Source organism: Arvicola amphibius, chromosome 9 (genome assembly GCF_903992535.2).
Source record: "Arvicola amphibius chromosome 9, mArvAmp1.2, whole genome shotgun sequence".
NCBI classification, from domain to species: Eukaryota; Metazoa; Chordata; class Mammalia; order Rodentia; family Cricetidae; genus Arvicola; species Arvicola amphibius.
This window is the reverse complement of record NC_052055.2, coordinates 108283420-108305675: the sequence shown is the minus strand read 5'-3', so window position 1 is coordinate 108305675 and position 22256 is coordinate 108283420. Positions and strand designations below refer to the sequence as shown.

The 22256-nt window shown below is 37.4% G+C and overlaps 1 protein-coding gene across 8 annotated transcripts in view; it reads right to left on the bottom strand.

Annotated features, from left to right (window-relative positions):
• Nucleotides 1-22256, bottom strand: part of Jmjd1c (jumonji domain containing 1C) — a 173877-nt gene that overhangs the window by 39408 nt on the left and 112213 nt on the right. For 4 of the 8 annotated variants that reach the window (XM_038344050.1, XM_038344051.1, XM_038344049.1 and 1 more), the window contains 4 exons: nt 3159-3264; nt 1325-1449; nt 550-693; nt 262-454 (listed from right to left, as the gene is read on the bottom strand). In XM_038344050.1, the coding sequence (XP_038199978.1) occupies nt 262-454; nt 550-693; nt 1325-1449; nt 3159-3165 (469 nt within the window). In that variant the 5' untranslated portion in view covers nt 3166-3264. Of the gene's footprint in view, nt 1-261; nt 455-545; nt 694-1324; nt 1450-3158; nt 3265-22256 lie in introns of those variants that run through there. The other 4 variants (XM_038344053.1, XM_038344052.1, XM_038344055.1 and 1 more) reach the window with 4 other exon arrangements.

The following is a 22256-nucleotide window of genomic DNA, read 5'->3' as shown; positions in this document are numbered from 1 at the left end:
TTTAATTATGAGCATACCCTTAGAAAATAGTGCGGCTTCAGCCAGCATGACGGCACAGCCTTTACTACAAGCACTCATCGCACAGATCTCTCTGAGTCCGACACCAGCCTGGTCAGTGAGTTCCAAGACAGTCAGGGATGTGCAGTGAGACCTTGTCTATTTCTCGTTGAAAATCAATTTTTTAACCCCCAACCCCATCCTCTCAAATAATACTTTGAAAAGGATATCTTAATATCCTTTTTTTTTTAAAGTGTTGCCTACCTCCTCGTGATATATAATCATATTTTTCTTCCTTCATCTTCTCTTCATCAGGTATACTGCTATCTGAGCCCTTTCTCTTATTTGGACGAATATTTCTTTGTTGCTGTTGCTGGTGTGTGTTCTGTTTTGGTACAGCAGCTTGAGAGTTCATTGCTGGTCTGGGACTATTTGCTTGAGCACGTGTATAATGACCCTAAAAATAAATCAACAATGATTATATTACTATTTGATTTTGAATTGTGTAAGGAAAAGTATTTTATAAAACTCCATTACTAATAACATACATACGTGAACAGTGTTGGTATTATGAGTGGCACGAGACCTGCGTCGTGATGTAATGCCAATATTTTCACCTTTTAACAAAGAGTGAACGACATCATCTAGAAAGGTCATTTGAACCATAGAAGGATCGACATTCTGTGGTTCTAGTACCTAATCCATGACACAAAACAAACATTAACTCTAATAAACTGACCAGCATAACATTAGCACAATTTTTTACTTAGTTGAAGTATTTACAAATCAATTTTGGAATTCAAATTGGTAAGATACCACCTGCTTACATAACCAATTTTAACTGCAAAAGATAAAATTACCTTTTCCCTTTTACATTCATCATAACTCTTAAAATTATGTTGAAATATCAACAATGAAATGTAACGTGAGAATGATCTATTTTGAAAATATAAAAGAAACTACTAGGGAAATATTTATTATTAGAGAGAAGGAAAAACTGAAGGTTTAAGAAAGTTAAGTCTAAATTTGGGGGAAAAAAGTCTATTCAATTAGGGACCAATTCTTGTCAGTACTGAAATGAATCCATCACCATCACTTCCTGACCTAATGTGGTTTCTATATAACATCATAAACATTTAAATTTTAGTAGAGTTATATGATTAGAAACCTGGAATAGTGTTTACTAACCTATTAAAATATCTTTTCCAAAGAATTGAGAAGCTGGGGTTGGGGGTTAGGAGTAGCATGCACTCAACACACAGAAGGTGTATTTAATATGTGCAAAGCCCTGAGTTTGATCCCCAGCACCAAAACTGTAATGATTTACCTGATCATTCATAACGATCATGGTGCGGGTGAAGAGATCATGATGAGTAATTATGCCAGTAAACCACTGGGTGGCAGAATCTTGTCTATATACTCTCACTCTGTATCCATTTAAAGAATAAGGACCTTAAAAAACAAAAAACAAAAAACAAAAAACAAAAAAACAAAAGGGATATCTTAAATGAAGACATTTCCCATTTAGGTATACACAGGAATTACCTTTTAAAAACAATAATGCTCTGTGACAGATGAGTTAAAACAATCAGTTTTAAAAATGTCTTGGAAGACAAGAATCTTTTATCTCAGAACATGAACCATTAGACACTGCTACACATAAAATATTTTTGCAATCATAAACACAATGTAAAGCCACAGTGGCCTACAATTTGGTAAGGGTGTAAAACTAGTTAACCAGTTTTGGAAAAATGAGTTTACTCCTGAAATGGGAAAGTAATTTACAACTTGATTAAAGGTACAGCTAGAAAAGACTGCGCTGAAAACAGTGGCCTCATACCCCACACTGAACACAGTCTGGAGTCAGCCAAAGATAAATAGGGATATTAATATTTTACTCTTTTCTTCCCTAAGGATGCAAGTAAATAAAAAGTTATTTTAAAAAAATTAACTTGGTTATATCATCAAACTATAAAGTATGAAGGGACAGTAAAAATAGAAACATCATCTAACCACAACTGATCTTTTCTGGATCTCTAGATTTTAAAAAGTATTTTTAAAAATCTCTTTAAATGACAATACTAAACACATGGAATTTGGAATCTCCTTTTTTGCATTTGATAATAAGAAACTGTTCCCCAACCCACCCCAGGATAGCAACAGTATGGAAGCTTCATTAAAAAAATAAACAACTGGATGGAATAAAGGTGATGACTACTGGACAGGACATGATTAGCAGAGGTCTGATTGTGACTGGCTAGAAGACAAATGAAGTCCAGCTTATTTATTTAGTTTTATGTTGAAAGTCTCTCTGAGGAAAGCTTAAAGAGCACTCTAAGTGTTTAATACCCAGATGATCTGATGTTGTACATAAGAACACAAAACAAAACAGTTACATCTTCAAGAGCACTGCTTATTAATACTTAATGACAGGAATTTTTGTTTGTTTGGTTCTTCTTATTTTTGAGACAGGGTCCCACTATGTAGTGCTGACTGTCCTGGAACTTAATATGTAGACCGGGCTGGCCTCAAAATTACTCTAAAGTAATGGAATTAAAGACTTGCATGAATTTCAGAGACTGAGATAATTATGGGAACTTAACAAAATTGTATTCTTTGCATTCAGCAGCCTATCAACAGTCCAAGACATATATCTTAGCTTCAATTCAATTTCCTGAGATCCTTCTATCTATCATGATTTTACTGCCATTGAAACACATTACTAGGAATTACAAAGTAGCTCTGATTTGAAAATCACATGTTAATAGACAACCCTGTAACTTACTAAACAAAGGAAACAGAACTAAAGCTGTACTGTGGTAAATGCTGTTGAAGGTACACAGACACTTATCAGATACCAACAGCATTCTCCAAAGGAGATCAGTTAAGACTTTGGGCAGCAGCACTCCACTGCAAACAGTACTTCTTTTTCCAGGAAGAACACACCACATTATGGAAATTTCCCTATCAACAAAACAACTGTGTAGCTTTAATTCCATGTACAGTGAAATTATGGACTTTATCAAAATGTTTATGGTTTGTCAATTATACTCTGTCATATTACTTGCATTTGAGACTATTAGATTGCAGAAAATTGAACAATCAAATAGAAAATAAATTGTCTTATTTTCAAAAATGATGTGTAACTTCAAAATAGGTACCTTGCATAAAAATCTCCTGAACCTTCTGTTCCTTCACCCAGACTTTCACTTCTGCATGCAGCTGTGGGTTGTCCCTGAGTACAGGCTTTAGGCTGTCAATGTCGTCCTGAAATTACAAATAAAAAGAGAATAGCCCATCAACAACAGTGCTGTAACTTACTGTCTTCTATGTTCTAAGCACATTAGCAAATTCTTTAATATAAAAGCATAAACTCATAAGCTAGTTTCCTTAGCAACTGTAACAATACAGCATATTATTCTGCAGTGAAATTTGATCCTTGATAATTACTACCACATATTCAAAAGTGGCACCAAATAACAAAAATTGGTACTGTGAATCTCTTTATTAAGACTGTCTAAAGTTCAAATTTCTGTTTATCAATTTCCTTATTTATAAGGCAGTTTCTAATATCTGCCACTTATCTTGACAGACTTTTTTAAGGCTTTATAAAGTAATAATACTATTTTTCATAAAACATTCAATTCTTGCAGTAATGGTGAAACATATATGCAATTCCAACACCCAAGAGGAGGTAAGAGGTTAAAACATTTAAAGCTAGCCAGAACTATCAGACACCCAGTCTCAGAAGCAAGCAAAAGTCACAGTAAATCACACAATTCTAGCACTTAGAAGGCTAAGGCAGAAGGATAGTTCCAAGGTATTGGCCAATTGGGTCTGCACAGTTGAGAAGGAAGAAAGGAAGCAGAATGGGGGAAAAGGGGAAAAGTGAAAGCTGGAGAGATGGAGGCACTTGTTCTTGTAGAAGACCCAGCACCCACATGGTGGCTTGCAACCACCTGCAACTACATTCCAAGGGGACTCAAAGTCATTTTTTGACCTTACAGAGTGTAAGGAATGCAGGACAGACAGGCAAGTAGGCAGGCAGGCAAATATACACATATATACACACACAGACACACACACTACATAATAATAAAAAAAAAATTCTTTTTTCGAGACAGGGTTTCTCTACATAGTTTTGTAGCCTGTCCTAGAACTTTCTCTGTAAAGTAGGCTGGCCTTGAACTCACAAAGATCTGCCTGACTCCACCACCTGACTCTACTGCTGGGATTAAAGGCGTGCACCACTATCATCTGGCCTAATAAAGTATTTTTTTTAAAAAAACCTACAATACTTTTCATATCTTATAAAAACATCAACTAAAATTACATATATATATAAGATTTTCATTTTTGCTAATGTAATATATATTTATTTTTTCAAAAAGCAGGTCACTCGGGGCTGGAGAGATGGCTCAGTGGTTAAGAGCATTGACTGCTCTTCCAGAGGACCTGGGTTCAATTCCCAGTACCCACATGGTAGTTTACAACTGTCTGAAGATTCAGTTGCAGGGGATCTGACACCTTCATGCCAATGCACATAAATTAAATAAACCATAAAAAATATTAAAATAAGCAGGTCACTCGAGTATTAAAGAACACTCTTGAAGACCACCCCTTTTCTATAAGCTATATATTGTTTAATGTCAGTTATAACCCCTACGAATTAAACTCTTCCAAGAAAAGTGGAAGTTACTACTGTCACCCTGACAGATGATTTACCTGGAGAGTAGCCTCTGGGCATGCCTGGGGCACTTATCTTGACTGCATTAATAAAGGAAAAAAAAATCAGCTCCCTGTCCTGATATGATTGTCTAGATCTTGGATTGTATTAAATGGAGAAAGTGAACTGAAGAGTAACACATACCCTTCGTTCTCTTTTCCTGATTATGAAAGTGATGTGAGCAGCTATTTCAAGCACTCTGGCTTCCCTGCCATGGAATATGAGCAGAAAGAAATAAGCCCCCTTTCCCTTAAGTTAGTTTTGCAAGGGCACTATATCACAGCAATAAGAAAGGGACCAAGACAGAAACATAAAATATGGAAGGGAGGCAGTGAATAGATCAAAGTGGTAGAGCACTTTCCTAGCATGCCAACCTCAAACCTGCTGTGGTGGCACATCCATGTATTCCAAGTACTAAGGAAATGGAGACAGAAGAACTACTCTGTATGTGCAATATTAGCTTAAAATATGTTATGTTCTTTTATGCTGTGGAATATTTGTATAATGATACAAAGATGTGTTACATTTGTTTAACTCTGTAAAGCTGTCATACTGTGTCTAAAACATCTCATTGGTCTAATAAAGAGCTGAACGGCCAATAGCTAGGCAGAGAGAGAACTAGATAGGACTGGCAGGCAAAGAGAATGGAAGAGAAAAAGAAAAGGAAAAGGAGGAGAAAGAAAATACCAGGGTCAGTCATCCAGCAACGGAGTAAGTAAAGATAGACATATAGAGAAAGGTAAAAGCCCAGAGACAGTACATAGGTAGGATAAATCAAAATTTAAAAAAGCTGGCTAGAAACAGTAAGAATAAATCTCCATGTATTTATTTGGGAGCTGGGTGGCAGGCCCCCAAAAATCAAAGAGTTTTTTTAAAAAAAGACAAAGGAGAAAAAACCAACTACAGCATTGAGTTCTAAGACAGCCTGGTTTACAGTGAGCTCTACGCAACCCTGGGATTAAGTGAGACTGCCCAAATCAATATCTATACAAGGTATTTAATCTAGTAATGTAAGAAATCACTAAGTCCTAGCACTTGAGAGGCAGAGACAAGGGGATCTGTAGTGGGAAGCGGCGGGGGCTGCGTCCTGCCACCCGGCCGCCGGCTAGCTTTACACCCGAAATAATTACACGGAAACTGTATTCTTTTAAACACTGCCTGGCCCATAGTTTCAGCCTCTTATTGGTTAATTCTCACATCTTTCTTTAACCCATATTTAGTAATCTGGGTAGCACCACGAGGTGTGGCTTACCAGGAGAGATCTTAACCTGCATCCAACTCGGAGAGGAGCAGCATGGAGACTCACTATGGCGACTGCCTGAAGCGTCTCCCCCACTCTACTTCCTTGTTCCCACAATTCTGTTCTGTCTACTCTACCTACCTAATTTTCTGTCTCTTAAAGGGCCAAGGCAGTTTTCTTTATTAATTAACCAATGAAAGAAACATAGACAGATAACTCTCCTCCATCATTTAAAAGAAACATAGACAGATAACTCTCCTCCATCAGGGATCTCTTTGATTTCAAGGACAGCATGTTCTGCACCTTGAGTGGATGTTTTCTAATTTCTAAAGTCTCAGGCTTGTAATACTATCTTTCTTTGAGACAAACTAATTGCCTACATGGAACAAAATAAACCAGGACACCATGAAACATCTGCTTCCCATTTTATGTGTATTGCACGCATGTATATCTGTGCACCACATATGGGTCTGGTGCCTGCAGACACCAGAAGAGGGCATTGGGTCACCTGGGACTTGAACCCAAGTCATCTGAAAGAGCACTCAGTGCTCTTAATTGCTGAGCCATCTCGCAGCCCCCATTCCCATTTTTGGTTGTGAGCCTAGCCTTTAATGGCTTAGCCATCTCTCCAGCCCCATTCCCATATTTATCAGGAGATTTTTACATACACATAACATACTTACTACTGAAGAAACTGTAGTGTTCATCTTTTAATTTTTTATATTTACTTTTAAAACTTTGCTACTATTCAAGTATTTATTTGACAAACCAATGTCAACAACAGAAAAGCATGTTACTATAAACTTTATGTAATAAAGTGAAAAAGGACCAAAAGAAAAAAAAGACCTACAGTATTCGTAGTTTTCAATAACTATTTTGAGTTGTTTTCTTAGCTAACTTTGATATTCTGGCTTAGATAAGAGATTCTGATCTAAAGTTCTCTTCAAAGTGTTAACAGAAAAATCAGTGTTTGTGCAATGGCATTCCAGTCATGCTGAATGCTTTCAAGGGTGTGGAACAACAGAAACAGCATCACTGCCTTAAACTCTACTTGTATACAACAAACCTTTCCACTCTTAAACACTGGATTACTGATACTGGAAAAAAATGACACTAAATAACACAAACTTTAACTAAATAAACCAAACTTTAAGCTCAATGTAAAATGGAAAAGACAAACTTCATATCATAATGAAATGAAAATGCAAACACTTTATATTTTCTCTCATAGGTCAGAATTTTTATCTAGAAAATAAGATACCTCCCCCAAAGGAAAGCTGCTTTAGCAATGACTTTTGAAAACATTTGTCTTGACAGGCCTGGTCATTCATGCAGTTAGTCCCAGCACTTGAGAGGCAGAGCTAGTGGAGCTCTGTGAATTTGACCTGAGTTCCAGGTCAGCCAGAGGCAGTCAGCTCAAAACGCAAATGAACAAACAACAACAAAAACCCATTGCATCCTGGCTGAAAAGATCACGAACACATTTTTTTACATCATTATTTTTTCAACTCAAAAAAAATTTACTAAACCACACTCAAAAGTCTTGTCTGCAGTTTATTTTGTGATCACAGGAGTTTTATAGAACAAATTCGGTGCAAAAACTTTTGCCTTTATTATGAAATTCATCCTCAATATACCACTGTAGCACAGAATAATGTCTCCTCTTTAGAGATGACAAAAATAAGGTACAAAGAATGAGAAGATTCACTAACAGTCATGAACGAATGTCATCTGGCTCTCAAGGCAAACTTTCTTCAGTTGCCACAGTACTACCCACCCTCTTATTTTGTCTTAACTAGGACTCCAGGACTGTTAACAATATAAAGTGCTCTATCACTAAACTACTACTCCAACCTTATTGACGTCCTTAAATATGTTCTTGCTTTGGAATGTTTTTATTTGTGTGTGTGTGTGTGTGTGTGTGCGTGCATGAGAGTCATCTGTGCCACAGTATACATGTAGAGGTCAGAGGACAACTTGTAGGAGTTGGTTCTCTCCCTCTACTATATAACCAAACTCAGACCACCAGGTTTGACTGTGTCTTTCTTTACCTACTGTGTTATCCTTCTGGTCCTAAAGTCTTTATACGTAATAAAAGTGTAACATATATGCAAAGCATAACGTATTTAATAGGCAACCAAATTACATGCTTTAAACGTGCACGCATATGTGTGTGTGTGTTTAAGTGGATGCAGGACAATCTAATGAACACATGGATGGGTCCAGGGAATTAAACGCATGTTATAAGGCATAGTGGCAAGCAACTTTACCCCCCAAAGTCATCTTCAAAGTCTACAGATAAATTAACTTTGCTATGCTTTTACATGTTTTATAACAGGTATTTTTAAATATAAAATTATTATTTTAATACTTAGTTTTCATTTATGTGAATAGGCTGTTTTGCCTACATGTATATCTATGCACTATACAAGTACAATGCCTGCAGAGGCCAGAAGAAAGCATCAGATCCGCTGAAGCTGGAGTTACAGATGGCTGTGAGCTGTCATGTGGGTACTGGAAATTGAACCCAGGTCATCTGGAACAGCAACCAGTGTTTTAACCACTGAACCATCTCTCCACTCCTGGTTTTAACTATTTTGTAATGACCAGATGTTGTTTTTAAATTAGAAAAAGTAAAGAACAAAATTTTGATGCCAAAAAGGCTCATATTAACTTACTTTATTATAAAATACCAGAAAAAAACTTTAAATTTAGCTAAAAAAAATCTTTAAAAACTAAAATGGATATATTACACAGAACAATGAACTAGTTTAGAAATTTTGTTGATGAAACCCTTAAAAACACCCTTTGTGTGTCATTAACATTTCCCTTAGGATAAAAACTACTTATTTATAAAAACTCCATTAAACCCAGAGTTAAAGTGCTTGCTTTGGAAGCATGGGTTAAACTCCAGTACCAACAGAACAGAACAAACATAAACAAACCCACAAGGGACTGGAGCAATGGCTAATCAGGTAAGAAGAGCCCCATGATTTCCAGCACCCACATCAATAGCTGACAATAGCCTGTAACTCAAGCACCAGGGAATCTGAAACCCTCTTCTGGCCTCCAAAGGCTTCTACATGTTCACATACAATAAATAAAAAAAGATAAATCATACATATTAAAGAACAAAATAAAACAAAAATCCTCAGAGTTAAAAGAACTACAAAACTTATTTTATTACTATAATATAATAACAAATATACTGGGTACTACTGAAATAGAGTTCTTATAAAACCACACTGTTAATCACAAAAATAAGTTTAATTTTGTAACATTTTAAAAATAAACATTAAATGATAAAATTTAAAACAAAGCTAGAGGAATTCTAATTTCTTTAATGTTCAACAGATTTTTTTATATGAATAATTTTCATGTATATTTCATGATAAACTTTTAGGGGGAGTTAATCCCAGATCCTCACAACATTCTAAAATATATACTCACTATTTCAAAGATAAAGTCACTTGAAACAAAAAAATTTATACACACTTTTAAATAACTGACTTTAAACTTGCAAAATGCCAGACAAAACTTCACAATTGATATGTGTGTCAAGTAGGATATCAACAAAAAAACATAGGGTGGGGGTGCACATGTAGCACAAGGCCCTTCCTGATGACACACATGTTCGTGCACATACGCACACCAACATTTTAAAAAATGCATTCAATCTACAATTATCAACAGAAAGCTTAACACACACACACACACACACACACACACACACACACACACACACACACACACACGGCTTTCCTGAGAAAGGGCTCTAAGATACTTGGCTGGGCTTTGCCAATGACTCATAGATAACTCACAGCAGCACCATGAACACTAAAAGCTTAGCACTCTGGACCTGCTAGGGTCATCACTGTAAATTTACGCTAGATGAGTACTTTTATCTCAACACAATATAAATACAGCCTCTTAAGCTGAAAGTGATTCAAAGCATAAACTAATTTCCAGTCTTTACAGATTGCTATTTTGACACGCTGCCCACTATTTGACAGAGAAAATTCTGTCTAAAAATGTTCTAAAAAAATCAAAATACCATAGAGACAGACTGGCAAATGAAGGTGTTTTGCCACAAAGCCTGACAACTTGAACTGACATGCCAGAAGGAGAAGCAGCTCTCCTAAATTGTCCTTTGACCTCCACAAGCTGGCTCTGGCATGTGAGTGTGCTCCCGTCATAACCTAAGAACCTTCATCCAAGGATAATCTCAGGGGGTGGGAACAGGGCGTGCCAGGGATTGAATCCAAGGCCTCCCTCATGCAGCTAAGTATGTTGTTCAAGGAGTGAACACCATCCCAGCCAGTTAATCTCAGTTAATCCTAGCAATAACTGTGATAATTATTCATTCTATTTCACAGAAAAAGCCATAATCACAAATTAAGTCATTTTCCCCAAACTGTTCAGCTGGAAAGTAAATCAGCAAGACTCTAAATCAAGGTAGTACTGTCTACCTTTCCTTCAATGATTCATGTACTTGTAGAATCAAAATTCTGAAAGATCTCTGCTAGGTTACAGTAATTTATGAGTAACATGGTTTCATAAAATGGGGGAAATTCTAAGTTAATTATCAAGAAAATTATAATTTAAGAAATAGAAATTAACATAACCCTCAACAATTTTAGTATGAACATAGAAATTTATTAAAACAACTAAATAGCCTTAGTGCCCAGTTCAATGATATCTTCCTTCAAAGGTATCAGCAATGCTGGTGTGGTGGTACATGCCTTTATTTCCAGCACTTAAGAGGAAGAGGCATGCATGCAGAGTTCTGTGACTTGGAGGCCAGCCTAACCACATTTAGAGTTCCAGACTAGCCAGGGTTACAGAGTGAGACCCTGCCTTGAAAATAAAAGAAGGAAGGCAGCCAGGTAAGAAGTACAAATAATCCACAGAAGTTTTGTTGTTTCAGTTTTTTTTTTAAGTTATTCTTCAAAATGAAATCCTTTGATAAGAAAATTTTAAAGAAGTGTAATACTTCTGCACTTTGACAATTTGCCAAATATCATTAGTAATAAAGTTTTCCTTTCTAGGTCACCAGAACAAACAATAATATTTAAAAAACAAAGCTAGCGTGAGCCTTTAATCCCAGCATTATGGGAGGCAGATGTATCTGTGAGTTTGATACTAACCTGGTCTATAGAGTGAGTTCTATGACAACCAGGCTATGCAAGAGATCCTGTCTATAAAGAAAAAAGTCATTAGAAATGTGTTTCTTTCTAATGGAAGGAAAACACTAATATTCCTTTTGCTATCTTAAATAATAGGTGAACTTTTTAAAAAGGCCACTGGTTGGTGGTGGTGCCAGTCTTTAATCCCAGCCCTAGGCAGATCTGAGCTCAAGGTCAGTCTATGTGAGGGGGTGAGGAGAAGAGCGAGGAAGGGAGGGAGAGAGAATGGTGGTGTGTCAGGAGGCAATTTTCTTTCAAGCCATTTATTAACAAGTATTGTACACAGCTGAGTCACCCGCTTACATCATCTGCTGACCACAATTTACTATTTGCACCTTCCTCAAACTAGACCTAGTTGACTGCTTTTTAAAGTCATAACTGAAAATATTCTTACAGAACACCTTAGGCTTAAAAGAAAAAAAATCCATGACAGGAGTTCAACCTAAGTAAAACTGTAAATCTGCATAAAGTGGTCTTCTAAAACTTCCTGGGTATAAACTACAGTGAGTGATGGTGAGCTGGCTAGTTTTGTCAACTTGACACAAACTAGAGTTATCTGAAAGGAGGAACCTCAATTGAGAAAATATATCCATGAGAACCAGCTGTAAGGCAATCTCTCAATTAGTGATCAATGGGGGAGGACCCAGGCCACTGTAGGTGGTTGTAACCCTGAACTGGCCATGGTCCTGGGTTCTCCTAAGAAAGCAGGCTGAGCAAGCCATGTGAAGCAGCACTCTTCTTCCATGGCCTCTGCATCCTCCGAGGTCTTGCCCTGTTTGAGTTCCTGTCCTGACTTCCTCTGATGATGAACAGTGAGTAGAAGTGTAAGCAAAATAAACCCTTTCCTCCCCATGTTTCATTGGTCATGGTGTTCTGTTGAAACAATAGAAAGACTAAGGTATATGGTATATGTAAAATTCTGCCTATGACTTTCCTCACTCTTACATATCAAATTTGAAATTTTAATATAATTTTTGTATAAAACGAACATTCATTTAAAATATAAAGTATAATGAATATAATTTCTAAATTAATCCAACGCTACAGACTTCCAGAGCCGCTTTTTCACTTTTTCTTCATACTTGTAGGGAAAGGATAAATGTATATAACTTTAGAACTACTGCACTGTTCCTCTTTTCTTAAGGATGAAAACAGTAGCTAGAGAGAGGACTAAGATCTCTGGCTGCTTTTTCATCAGACCTGGGCTCAATTCCCATCACCCAAATGGCAGCTCACAACTGCCCATAACTCCAGTTCCAGGGAATCTGGTACATTCGGGCCTGTGTGAGCATTAAACATACATATGGTAAATATACATGTAAACATGCTAGCAAAATACTTACATAGAGAAGATAAAAATATATCTTAAAGAGGAAATCTAGTTCAAACTGACATGATAAGCAATTCCTGGGGTTAGTCTTTTATAACATATTAAAATCGGTTTTCTGATACCTATAAGGAAAAATTTCAAATACATGAGATGTGCTGTTATAAAAATATCAGTAACAAAGGGTTGGATACACCTCTAACCCCAGGTGCAGGAAGGATTACTACTAAAAGGCCATGCTGGGCTAAATTTAGTTCCAGTCCAACCTGGACTAGGAAAACACAAACACGTGCACACTGACACACAACAACAAACAAATGGTGGTGTGGGCGACATAAAACTAGTTTTAGGGGGCTGGAGAGATGGCTCAGAGGTTAAGAGTATTCCCTGCTCTTCCAAAGGTCCTGAATTCAATTCCCAGCAACCACATGGTGGCTCACAATCATCTGTAATGGGGTCTGGTGCCCTCTTCTGGCCTGCAGGCATATACACAGACAAAATATTGTATACATAATAAATAAATATTTTAAAAAAACTAGTTTTAGGGTAACAAAACAATTCAAAAGCACAGTATTTATTAAGGATGATAGTATGCATGATGTACCTGACAATGATTTTCAACACTTCTACTGTTAAAGTGGTGTTTAATATAGGTAAGAAATCCTTTATTAAAAACAAAAAGGGGGAGCCAGGCAGTGGTGGCGCATGCCTGTAATCCCAGTGTTCAGAAGGGAGAGGCAGGAGGATCTTTTTGAGTTCAAGGCCAGCCTGGTTTACAAAGTGAGTTCCAGGACAGCCAGAGCTTTACACAGAAAAACCTTGTCTCAAGAAAAAAAGCAGGGGGGTGGGGGGGGAGAGCAGCATGGTGATGTATACCTTAATCCCAGCACTAGGAAGGCAAACCTCCCTGAGCTTGATGCCAGTATGATCTATATAGGGAGCTCCAGGCAAAACAGGGACAACAATGAGACCCTGTTTGAAGTGGGGGGTGTGAGGAGAAAAGACCAAACCATATTAAAATGCTTTTATAATTTTCTAGGAAGAAAATTTATTTGGGTTCAGGATATAGCTCAGTGGCAGAACACATGCGAGCATGTAAGAGGATAGAGATTCATTCCATCTATAGCACAGAGAAAAAAAACTAGTTTTTTAATATACTATTTTTAGAATTTACTCAAACTATATTAATTCTATGGAAGTGTGAGTTCTTTCATTAAATAGGTTATTAAACATAATTTAAGCTTTTATAAATACTCATAGGAATCATTACTGCTGATCACTATGCTAGGGTTCAATCATAAAGTAGTAACTTGTTTTTTACTTTCTTCTACAACCTCTTGTGCTACCAAGCTGCAAACTTACCACTTTTAAAACATTCTCCTTTGGCTTCATATATTCTTTGGTACAAGAGACTGGATTAGACAGCTTGTCGAATTATGTTTGAAAATGCCTCTTTGCCTGTGGTACTATGAAGTTCTCTTATAGATAAAATTTACTATCACTATATATTTTATTCCACAAGATTTGAACCCTAGTGATGGGTGATGACTGTGTCAAGGGACTGACAACACATACAAGACAGCATTCTTGCAATGGAAGAGACATAATGAAAGTAAGTTTCATTTAGGACACAGAATTCAAAAAAATATTTTAGTAGGGACTGGAGGAGAGCTAACTAGGTACAACAGGACAGGTTACCATAGAAGAGAGAAGCGTTCTCATAAACTGAAAAAAGAATGAGTTTTTTAAGTTGATCTTCAAAAATGAAAAAGGTACTTGCCCTGGGTACAGGAAATCAGAAAAAAGTTTTCCAAACTAAAACACGCATGCAAACACAGAAGAATCAAACAGTGTGGTGTGTTTAGAGAACTTGTAAGTACATCAGTGTAGGCTAAATGCAGACAGGGAGCTCTTTAAATAATGCAGCCAAATGAAAATAAGCCAAGAACCAGCAATTGAATTCAGAACAATCAAAAAGGAAAACAAAGTGCGGAATCACATGTGGAATATTAGCTGAAGATGTGTTACATTTGTTTATGCTGTGAAACATTTGTTTAACAATGCAAAGATGTATTGCATTCTTTTATGTTCCATTTGATTTAACCCTGTGAAGCTGTGTTACTTTGCCTATATAAAACTCCTGGTTGGTCTAATAAAGAGCTGAATGGCCAATAGCAAGACAGAAAAAAGAACAGGCGGGGCTGGCATGCAGAGAATAAATAGGAGGAGAAATCATGGGAAGAGAAGATCAGGGAGCAAAAGGAGAAGGAGAGGAGGACATCAGGGGCCAGTCACTGAACTACAAAGCCAGCCATGGAGTAAAAAGAAAGGTAGATAGAGAAAAATAAAAGCTTAGAGGCAAAGGGCACATGGGATAATTTAAGAAAAGCTGGCAAGAAACAAGCCAAGCTAAGGCCAAGTATTCATAAGTAAGAATAAGCCTCCATGTAATTATTTGGAAGCTGGATAGTGGCCCCCTCAAAAGTACTTCCTGTTCTGGACAAACCAAAGCCCTATTCTGACGGCCAAGGGCACCAGGCACACATGTTGTGTGCATGCACACACGCAGGCAAAACATTCAAAGTAAAAATAAAAATAAATCTTAAGAAAGTCATTAAAATGGGAGATGAATACAAATGAAACAATATTGGTCATGAAATGATTCACTGTTCAACAGTAGATGGGAGCACCAGCTGTTCTTCCAGGTCCTGAATTCAATCCCCAGCACCCACATGGCGGCTCACAACTGTAACTGTAGTCCCGAAGGATGCAAACACTACATGCAGAGAAAACACCCATATATATATAATAAAATAACTTATTATAATGATAATTAAGTCTCACCGTAGCCTGTTGAGCCCCATCTAAATACCCTTAAAACTTATCTCTTATTTTCTAACCTTCAATTCTTTGAATGTTCTTTATGGTTTTTCCATTTTCTGTTCCAGCTGATGATTTCTAGCTCCTTTCATTTACTTTACACAGACTTGTTTTTTAAAATTCTTTATTATATTTACTCATGTGTGCCTGCATGTGGATGATAGAGGGTAACTTATAGGAGTCATTTCTCTCCTGAGGATCAGACTCCAACCAGAGCAGCTCTTCCGTTCTCTGCTGAGCCATCTCACCGGACCTCTTCTAACCTACTAATCTCAACCCCACCCACCTTCACTCTCCTCATACTCAGAAGCAGTAAAGAAAGCAAACATGAAGTATTTGAAAAAATGAAAAAACACCAAATGGACTTATCTTTGAGACAAGAAAAAAAACAGGTACAAAAATAGGTCTAAGAACAGGAAGTTAAAGGGGTTCCTGCTTGTAACCTCAATTTCCTCTGTGCAGTAGGAGAAAGGTCATCTACTAGTAGAAAAGAAGGAAGTTTAGTACAGTGATGATAATATGGACTAACCGTGTAAGGAAATACAAGTTCACAGAAGCATACAAAAGAATGACAGAAGAAATTAAGGGCTCATCTGAAATGTGGGGTATCATTATGTTTTCCTTTAATGTTCAACATTGTACAATGAGAATGTATGAAACAGGCTTAGATGTAGTACTGATTGCCTCCCAGAGAGCATCTGGACATAGTTCATTTAAAACAAAACAGAAGTTTACTATTTTACACCAATTATTGATTACTGGGTTATGAGAACTCCTATTTAAGAACAAAAATAATAGAAGCACATTATACTAAGTAGCCTTTACCAAACAGCTAGGTCTAGCAATCCCAGGAAATCAGAGAGTAAGGCAAGCATCACATAACTGAACTAAGTAACAAGACTCAGGCAGCTAGGAGAAACAGCTGATAACCAGGATATACAAAAGCTAAAAGCATTAGAGTCTGGGGATGGAGCTCAGCAGCAGTGCAAGTACAAAGCCCAGGGCATGATCCCAAAAACTGAGGAGGATTTAAAAAAAAAAAGAAAGAAAGAAAGAAAGAAACATACTGCCTCACATTTAGAATTCTGGAAGCACTTAACAGGACATATAAATGCTTTATTGTCAGCTGATAATTTCAAAACTAACCAGGCAATACTGCTTTAAAGTCATCTACTCTCTCAACAATCTTAAAACTACAGTCCAAGATTGCTACCTGACAATGGGGTGCATGCCTTTAAACCCAGCACTAGGGAGGCAGAGGGAAGAAGAGGCAGGCAGATCTCTGTGGGTTCAAGGCCAGCCAAGTCTACAAATTGAGTTCCAGGACAGTCAGGATTGTTATACAGAGAAACCCTGTCTCAAAAGAACAAAACAAACAAAAACCTACAATCTAAGCATGCTGTGGACTGGAGAGCATTGCAAAAGAGGAAGAAAGAAGGTTTGGCAATTGAGAAGTGAAAGCGACACAGGCATTTACTACATACAGAGCCTCAGTGACCTGCCCTTCAAGACAAAATATCAGTAGCACCAGCGGCAATTTTGTGTAAATCTAGCTACATTATGGTGTCCAGGTATTGAGTCAAATGCAGTCTACATGGTTCTACAAAGTACTTTTTGGATTTAATTAAGTATTCAGATTTTGAGTACCAGATTACTCACCATAGTCAGCTCAAGGTCTTAAGAAGGATGGAAGCCTTCTAAGGAAGACTGGTCCTTCTATTCCAAGCTGCCTTTGGGCTCAAGGTTGGCCTACTGGGTAGATTCTAGACTTTATAGTATCCCCAAATTCCATGAGCCAATTTCCCCTTCATGCCCCCTCACTCTTTTGGTTCAGTCCCTAGACCCTATTGGGAAACACTCCTGTCTTTTACATGTTCTCTCCCATCTTACTTCTGTTTATTTTTAGTGCTGTGAAAATCAAATCCAAGACAGTGAGCATTAGGATCAAGTGTTTTACCACCAAAGCACATCTCTAGTGCCCCATTTGATTTCTAATAGAATCCTATTTCTAAAACACACATATCAGGTAGTCTATAAACAGTATAAAAAAACTATTATTTTAGAACTGGTATGATTCTGTAATTAGATGTGCACCCCTTCCTCTACTTTGAAAGAGATTTTAGTATTTTTCAAACTTATTTTAGTATTGTCAACCTTTCAGTTCCAGTGAGTGGCCAGCAAACAAGTAAATGGCTGCATGTTATATACCTTAGCAATCACCAGATCATTCCTTCACTCAAACTTCAAACATCTATTCTCTGTGAAGTTCTAGTCTATTGCTCACTAACTTACATAGGCGTTATGGAACATTCATAAAATTTCAATGACAAAACAGAATAATAGTTATGTGAGTTATTTTGGACTTGACAATGATTTGAACAAATTATGTAGCTGTGAGCAAAAGAGACTGGTATCCTAACTAATTAAATCTTTAATGAATGAAACTATATGGCACTGGCATGAGGACATGCTGTGGAAGTTCCTTCAGCTCCTTCAGCCAATAGTTTTAAGATACCAGCCACTTGGGCGTGGTCTCTTATACTACAAATGCAGCTGTAAGCAAAAGTTCACTCTCTTGCTTCCAGCTCTCGCTTTCGGCTGCTGGACTCTGTTCCTGCTCCCTGTTTGTGCAGAGGACAGTGATCTGTGAGTCTCCCCTAAATAAATAACCCTTTACTATACATAATGCTGAACTAGTGTGGGATTATTTTGTAACTTCTGTCGTCAAGGACAGATATAGGCCAAGGGAATAGAATAAAAATTACAGAAACAAATTATAGTACAATCACTGCAACAGATAATCTTTCAATACTGAATAAAATAAGGTATTTGGTCCCTTAGATGATACCATTTCTTAAAATTAAATCAAAAGAGATCAAACACTTGAATTAAAAGCTATAAATAAGGGCTGAAGATATGGTTCAGAGCTTAAGAGCACTGGCTGCACTTCCAGAGGTCCTGATTTCAACCCAGCAATCACATGGTGGCTCACAACCATCTGTAATGAGATCTGGTGCCCTCTTCTGGCCTGCAGGCATATATGCAGACAGAACACTGTATACACAATAAATATCTTTTTTCCAAAAGCACATCTAACAAAAAGCAGACCACTCAGATTTCGATAAATAAAAACATTTGTACATCACAGCATGCTATCAGGAGAGAAGAAACCAACAGAAGGGTGAAAGAAGTTGCAAGCCATGTGCTTAAATAAGGACTAATAGGTACTCTGAATGTTCTTGATACAAAAAAGATTTTTATTTATTTTTATTTTTTTTTAGTTAGCAAAGAATCATTAAAGAATGATTCTCATTCAAATGATGAGAAGCTATCTGTCAGTAATCATAGGGAAATGCAGATGAAAACATTATATTCATTAGAATGTCTGCCATACAAACTGAAAGGAATATAACAAACATTGATAATGCAAAGAAACTGGAACTCTTGTGTATTTTTGATAGACAAAATAATGAAACCAGCATGGAAGAGCTGGCTATTTCTCAAACAATTTGGTTGTAGGTGTGAATGTGTTGTGTGTGTGTGTGTGTGTGTGTGTTGTTCTTTTTTGAATGAGTGAGAACATTTTTGGTACAGCTTCACTCTGTAGTAGTAGCTCAGGCTAGCCGAGAACTGAATGTATAGACCCAGCTAATCTCAAACTTGCAAAACTCCTGCTTCATTCTTCCAAATTCTGGAATATGCTGGCTAGCATCACAGGTGTGCATGACCATGGTTGGCTCCAAAAAAATTTTAAACATAAAATTCCCATAGGTTTCCACAACTCCACACATACACACACACATATATGTATAATTATATACAAAACTAAAAGGGAAGACAGAAATTATTCACAGTAGCACTATTCACCATAGCCGAGAGAAGTCCAAATATCGCCAAGAATGAAAAATAAAATGTAGTATAAACAATGAGATTTTCAGGCACAAAAAGAAATTAAATTCCAGCATATACTATAACATGGGTGAAACCTGAAGACATCACACAAAGTGAAACAATCCATTAAAAAGGGATACTGTGTAATTTTTCTTATGTGCAATACACAAAGAAAGTAAAAGGTGGAGGGAGTAGGTGAAATCAGAAAACAGGGAATTAACTCTTAATTAACATAAGTCCTATAAGGGATGATGAAAAGGTTGTGAGACTGGGCAGTGGCGATATCTGTACAATATTGTCAAGGTACTTTAGTACCACTGAATCTTGTGCTTAAATGGTTAAAAGCTTTGCTTTTTGTCCTTTGACCAATGCAATGGGGAAAGAGGTTGAAACCAGTAAGGTGGCAGATTCAATTAAACTTTCTTGAAAAAGATCCCTTTTCAGCTGAGGGTGGCAGTGAACACCAACACTCAGATGGCAGAAGCAGGCTGTTCTCTGTGAACTTTGAAGCCAGTCTGGTCTGCAAAGATGAGTTCCAGACTACACAGTAAGATTTTTGTCTCAAATAAAACAACCCCCTCTCATCACCACTATACCACCACAGGAGGACGTTAAATGCAGGAAGTCAAATGAGTGGGCTGAATGCATATACAGAATGGTCCACTTCCTGAATTTAGCAAACTTTTAACGTCCTACTGGCTTAGCTAATTTACATTCCGCCTAAAACAAAGACAACTGAAGACAATTTCTTTTGACTTCCCTGGTGTCTAGAGGTATGCACAATGTTTTGCCTTTATGCACTTTCGAATTCCTTAGGTTATAGACTTTATGTCTTCAAAATAATACAATTACCACAAAGAAAACTGAACTGCTGGAAAAAAGTAGGACAAATGCAAAACATCTTAACCCAGTGAGGTTCTCTGCATGGAAAATAAATGAATCTTAACAACAACAAAAAGCACAGATTTAGAGTATAACTATGTCTATGTAGAAAGTCTAGGGATATTGTACTGACAAAAACTGGCAGGGGGGAGAAGGGAGACAGTCTTTAATTAAGAAGGAAATCAGCTATAAAGAATATAAGAAAATGGTGTAAATACAGGATAATTCCCACGTGGCCGCTCACTCTGGAGCAGTGAAAACAGCGGAGCCTTTGGGCGAGCTTCTGCTTCTGCAGGCTGTGTGCGCCTTCACACCACTGCCACAAACTTCTGACCCTCACCGTTCTTTTCTTTGTATGCTTGCTTCCACATATTCTTCTCCTCTCCCCAGGGAATGGAATCTTTAGTCTCTTATATGACTAACATAAATACTACATAAAAATGCTTTGGAATTTTTTTAAATTACTGAATTTTTTAAAATATAAATTTATAAATATAAACATCACAAAGAACTGATTTTAAAGAATATAATTGGCCTTTAGTAAAACTCTGCATAAAGGAAAAAGAATATCATCCTATTTTGACTGACAAAAGAAACCAGAAAATTCTTTCTCAAGCACTAAGTGGTGATGGTGTAGAATTTTTGGAATCCAATACCTACATGCATAATTTCATATACTTTAAATTCTTTACAGCAGCCACAAAATAAATAAAAGGAGGAGTGATCACCATAACATATTTAAGACCTGGAGAGAACTATTGTAGTGTGACTAGTTTTCTAAGTATTGGAGTTTGCAGGTCATCACACTCTGGGCTATTTTCAAAGAAACCTGTCCCTGGCCACCATGAATGCATATTCAACAAACCATGTTTTACAGTCTTCACAAATAAACTTGGGGGTTTTTGTTGGTGGTGGTGGCTTTTTGAGACAGGGTTTCTCTGCATAACAGCCCCAGCTGTCCTGGAAGACCAAAGACATCTGTAGACCAAGATGGCCTTAAACTCACAGAGCTCCACCTGCATCTGTCTCTCAAGTGCTAGGATTAAAGGTGGGAGCTACCACTGCCCAGTCACAAATAAACTTTTAAATGGCAGCATGTATGTATTAGAATAGCTGGTTTTGAAATAAACTGAATTTTAAGGCTTAATGTCTCTTCTCTTAAGAGACTAATTCATTTTAGTAGCTGGTTCTCCTTTTTGAGGTCCATTTTTATATTATCCAGGCTTCAGGTTGGCTCTAGTATTGCAAGCTGTCACTTTTGAGTCGAAGTGGGATAAAGCCAAGAACTATACAAGAGGAGCTGCTGCCTGCTTTGGCTTCATCCAGACCCCAGGCCATCCTCCTCAAGGATGCTCATTTTACCAAGCCAGGAATGCAGCAGTAGTCACTTCACGGCTATTGTTATGATCTTGAACTTTATATTCTTGGCACAATATGCATGCATAACCTCAATGTTCTGATTCAACTTACTTCGTTTTAGAAAGGTACTTCTAGATTTCATTCAAGTGGTAACACTGAATGAAAAAGAAAAAGGACAGGACATGACTGCTCCTAAGCATTGTGGAAAACTAAGTTTATTATAGACACGTGGGAGGGCACAATCAAAGACAAAGACATCTGGGAGAGTTCAGAGTAGATTTGACCAGGCTGAGCTGGGCCTTGTGGGAGAGAGGGAGGGAGAAGGGAGAGAAAAGAACTAGGTGTGTCAGCCAGGAAGTCAAAAGTACAAGAGAGCAGGGAATGGAAATGGGGGGGGGGGGGGGGGGAGAGCACAGCCCAACCCCTGGGCTGGAGAGTTCAGGGTAGAGGATGGAGTGTGCTGCTATCCATTCATACCTTGTAACAGGTAGGCCTGAGGGATGCTGGGGGAACTTGGCACCTCAGCCTTTAGTCCCGGGTTTGAAATTTAACAAACATGAATGCACACTAGGAATGAACATGGGGAATTGCTTAAGAAAATTTAGGGAATGTACTTAATTCCTGCCTAAATATAACTTAGAAACAAACACAGAAAAACAGGGTTAAAAACTCTCTGTAAGTGCTATTTAATCCAAACAGTCTTGGTTTTCTAGTTTGGTAGAAATTTTCACTTGTATCTAGTACTCCGTAATTCAAAAATTCCTTCTT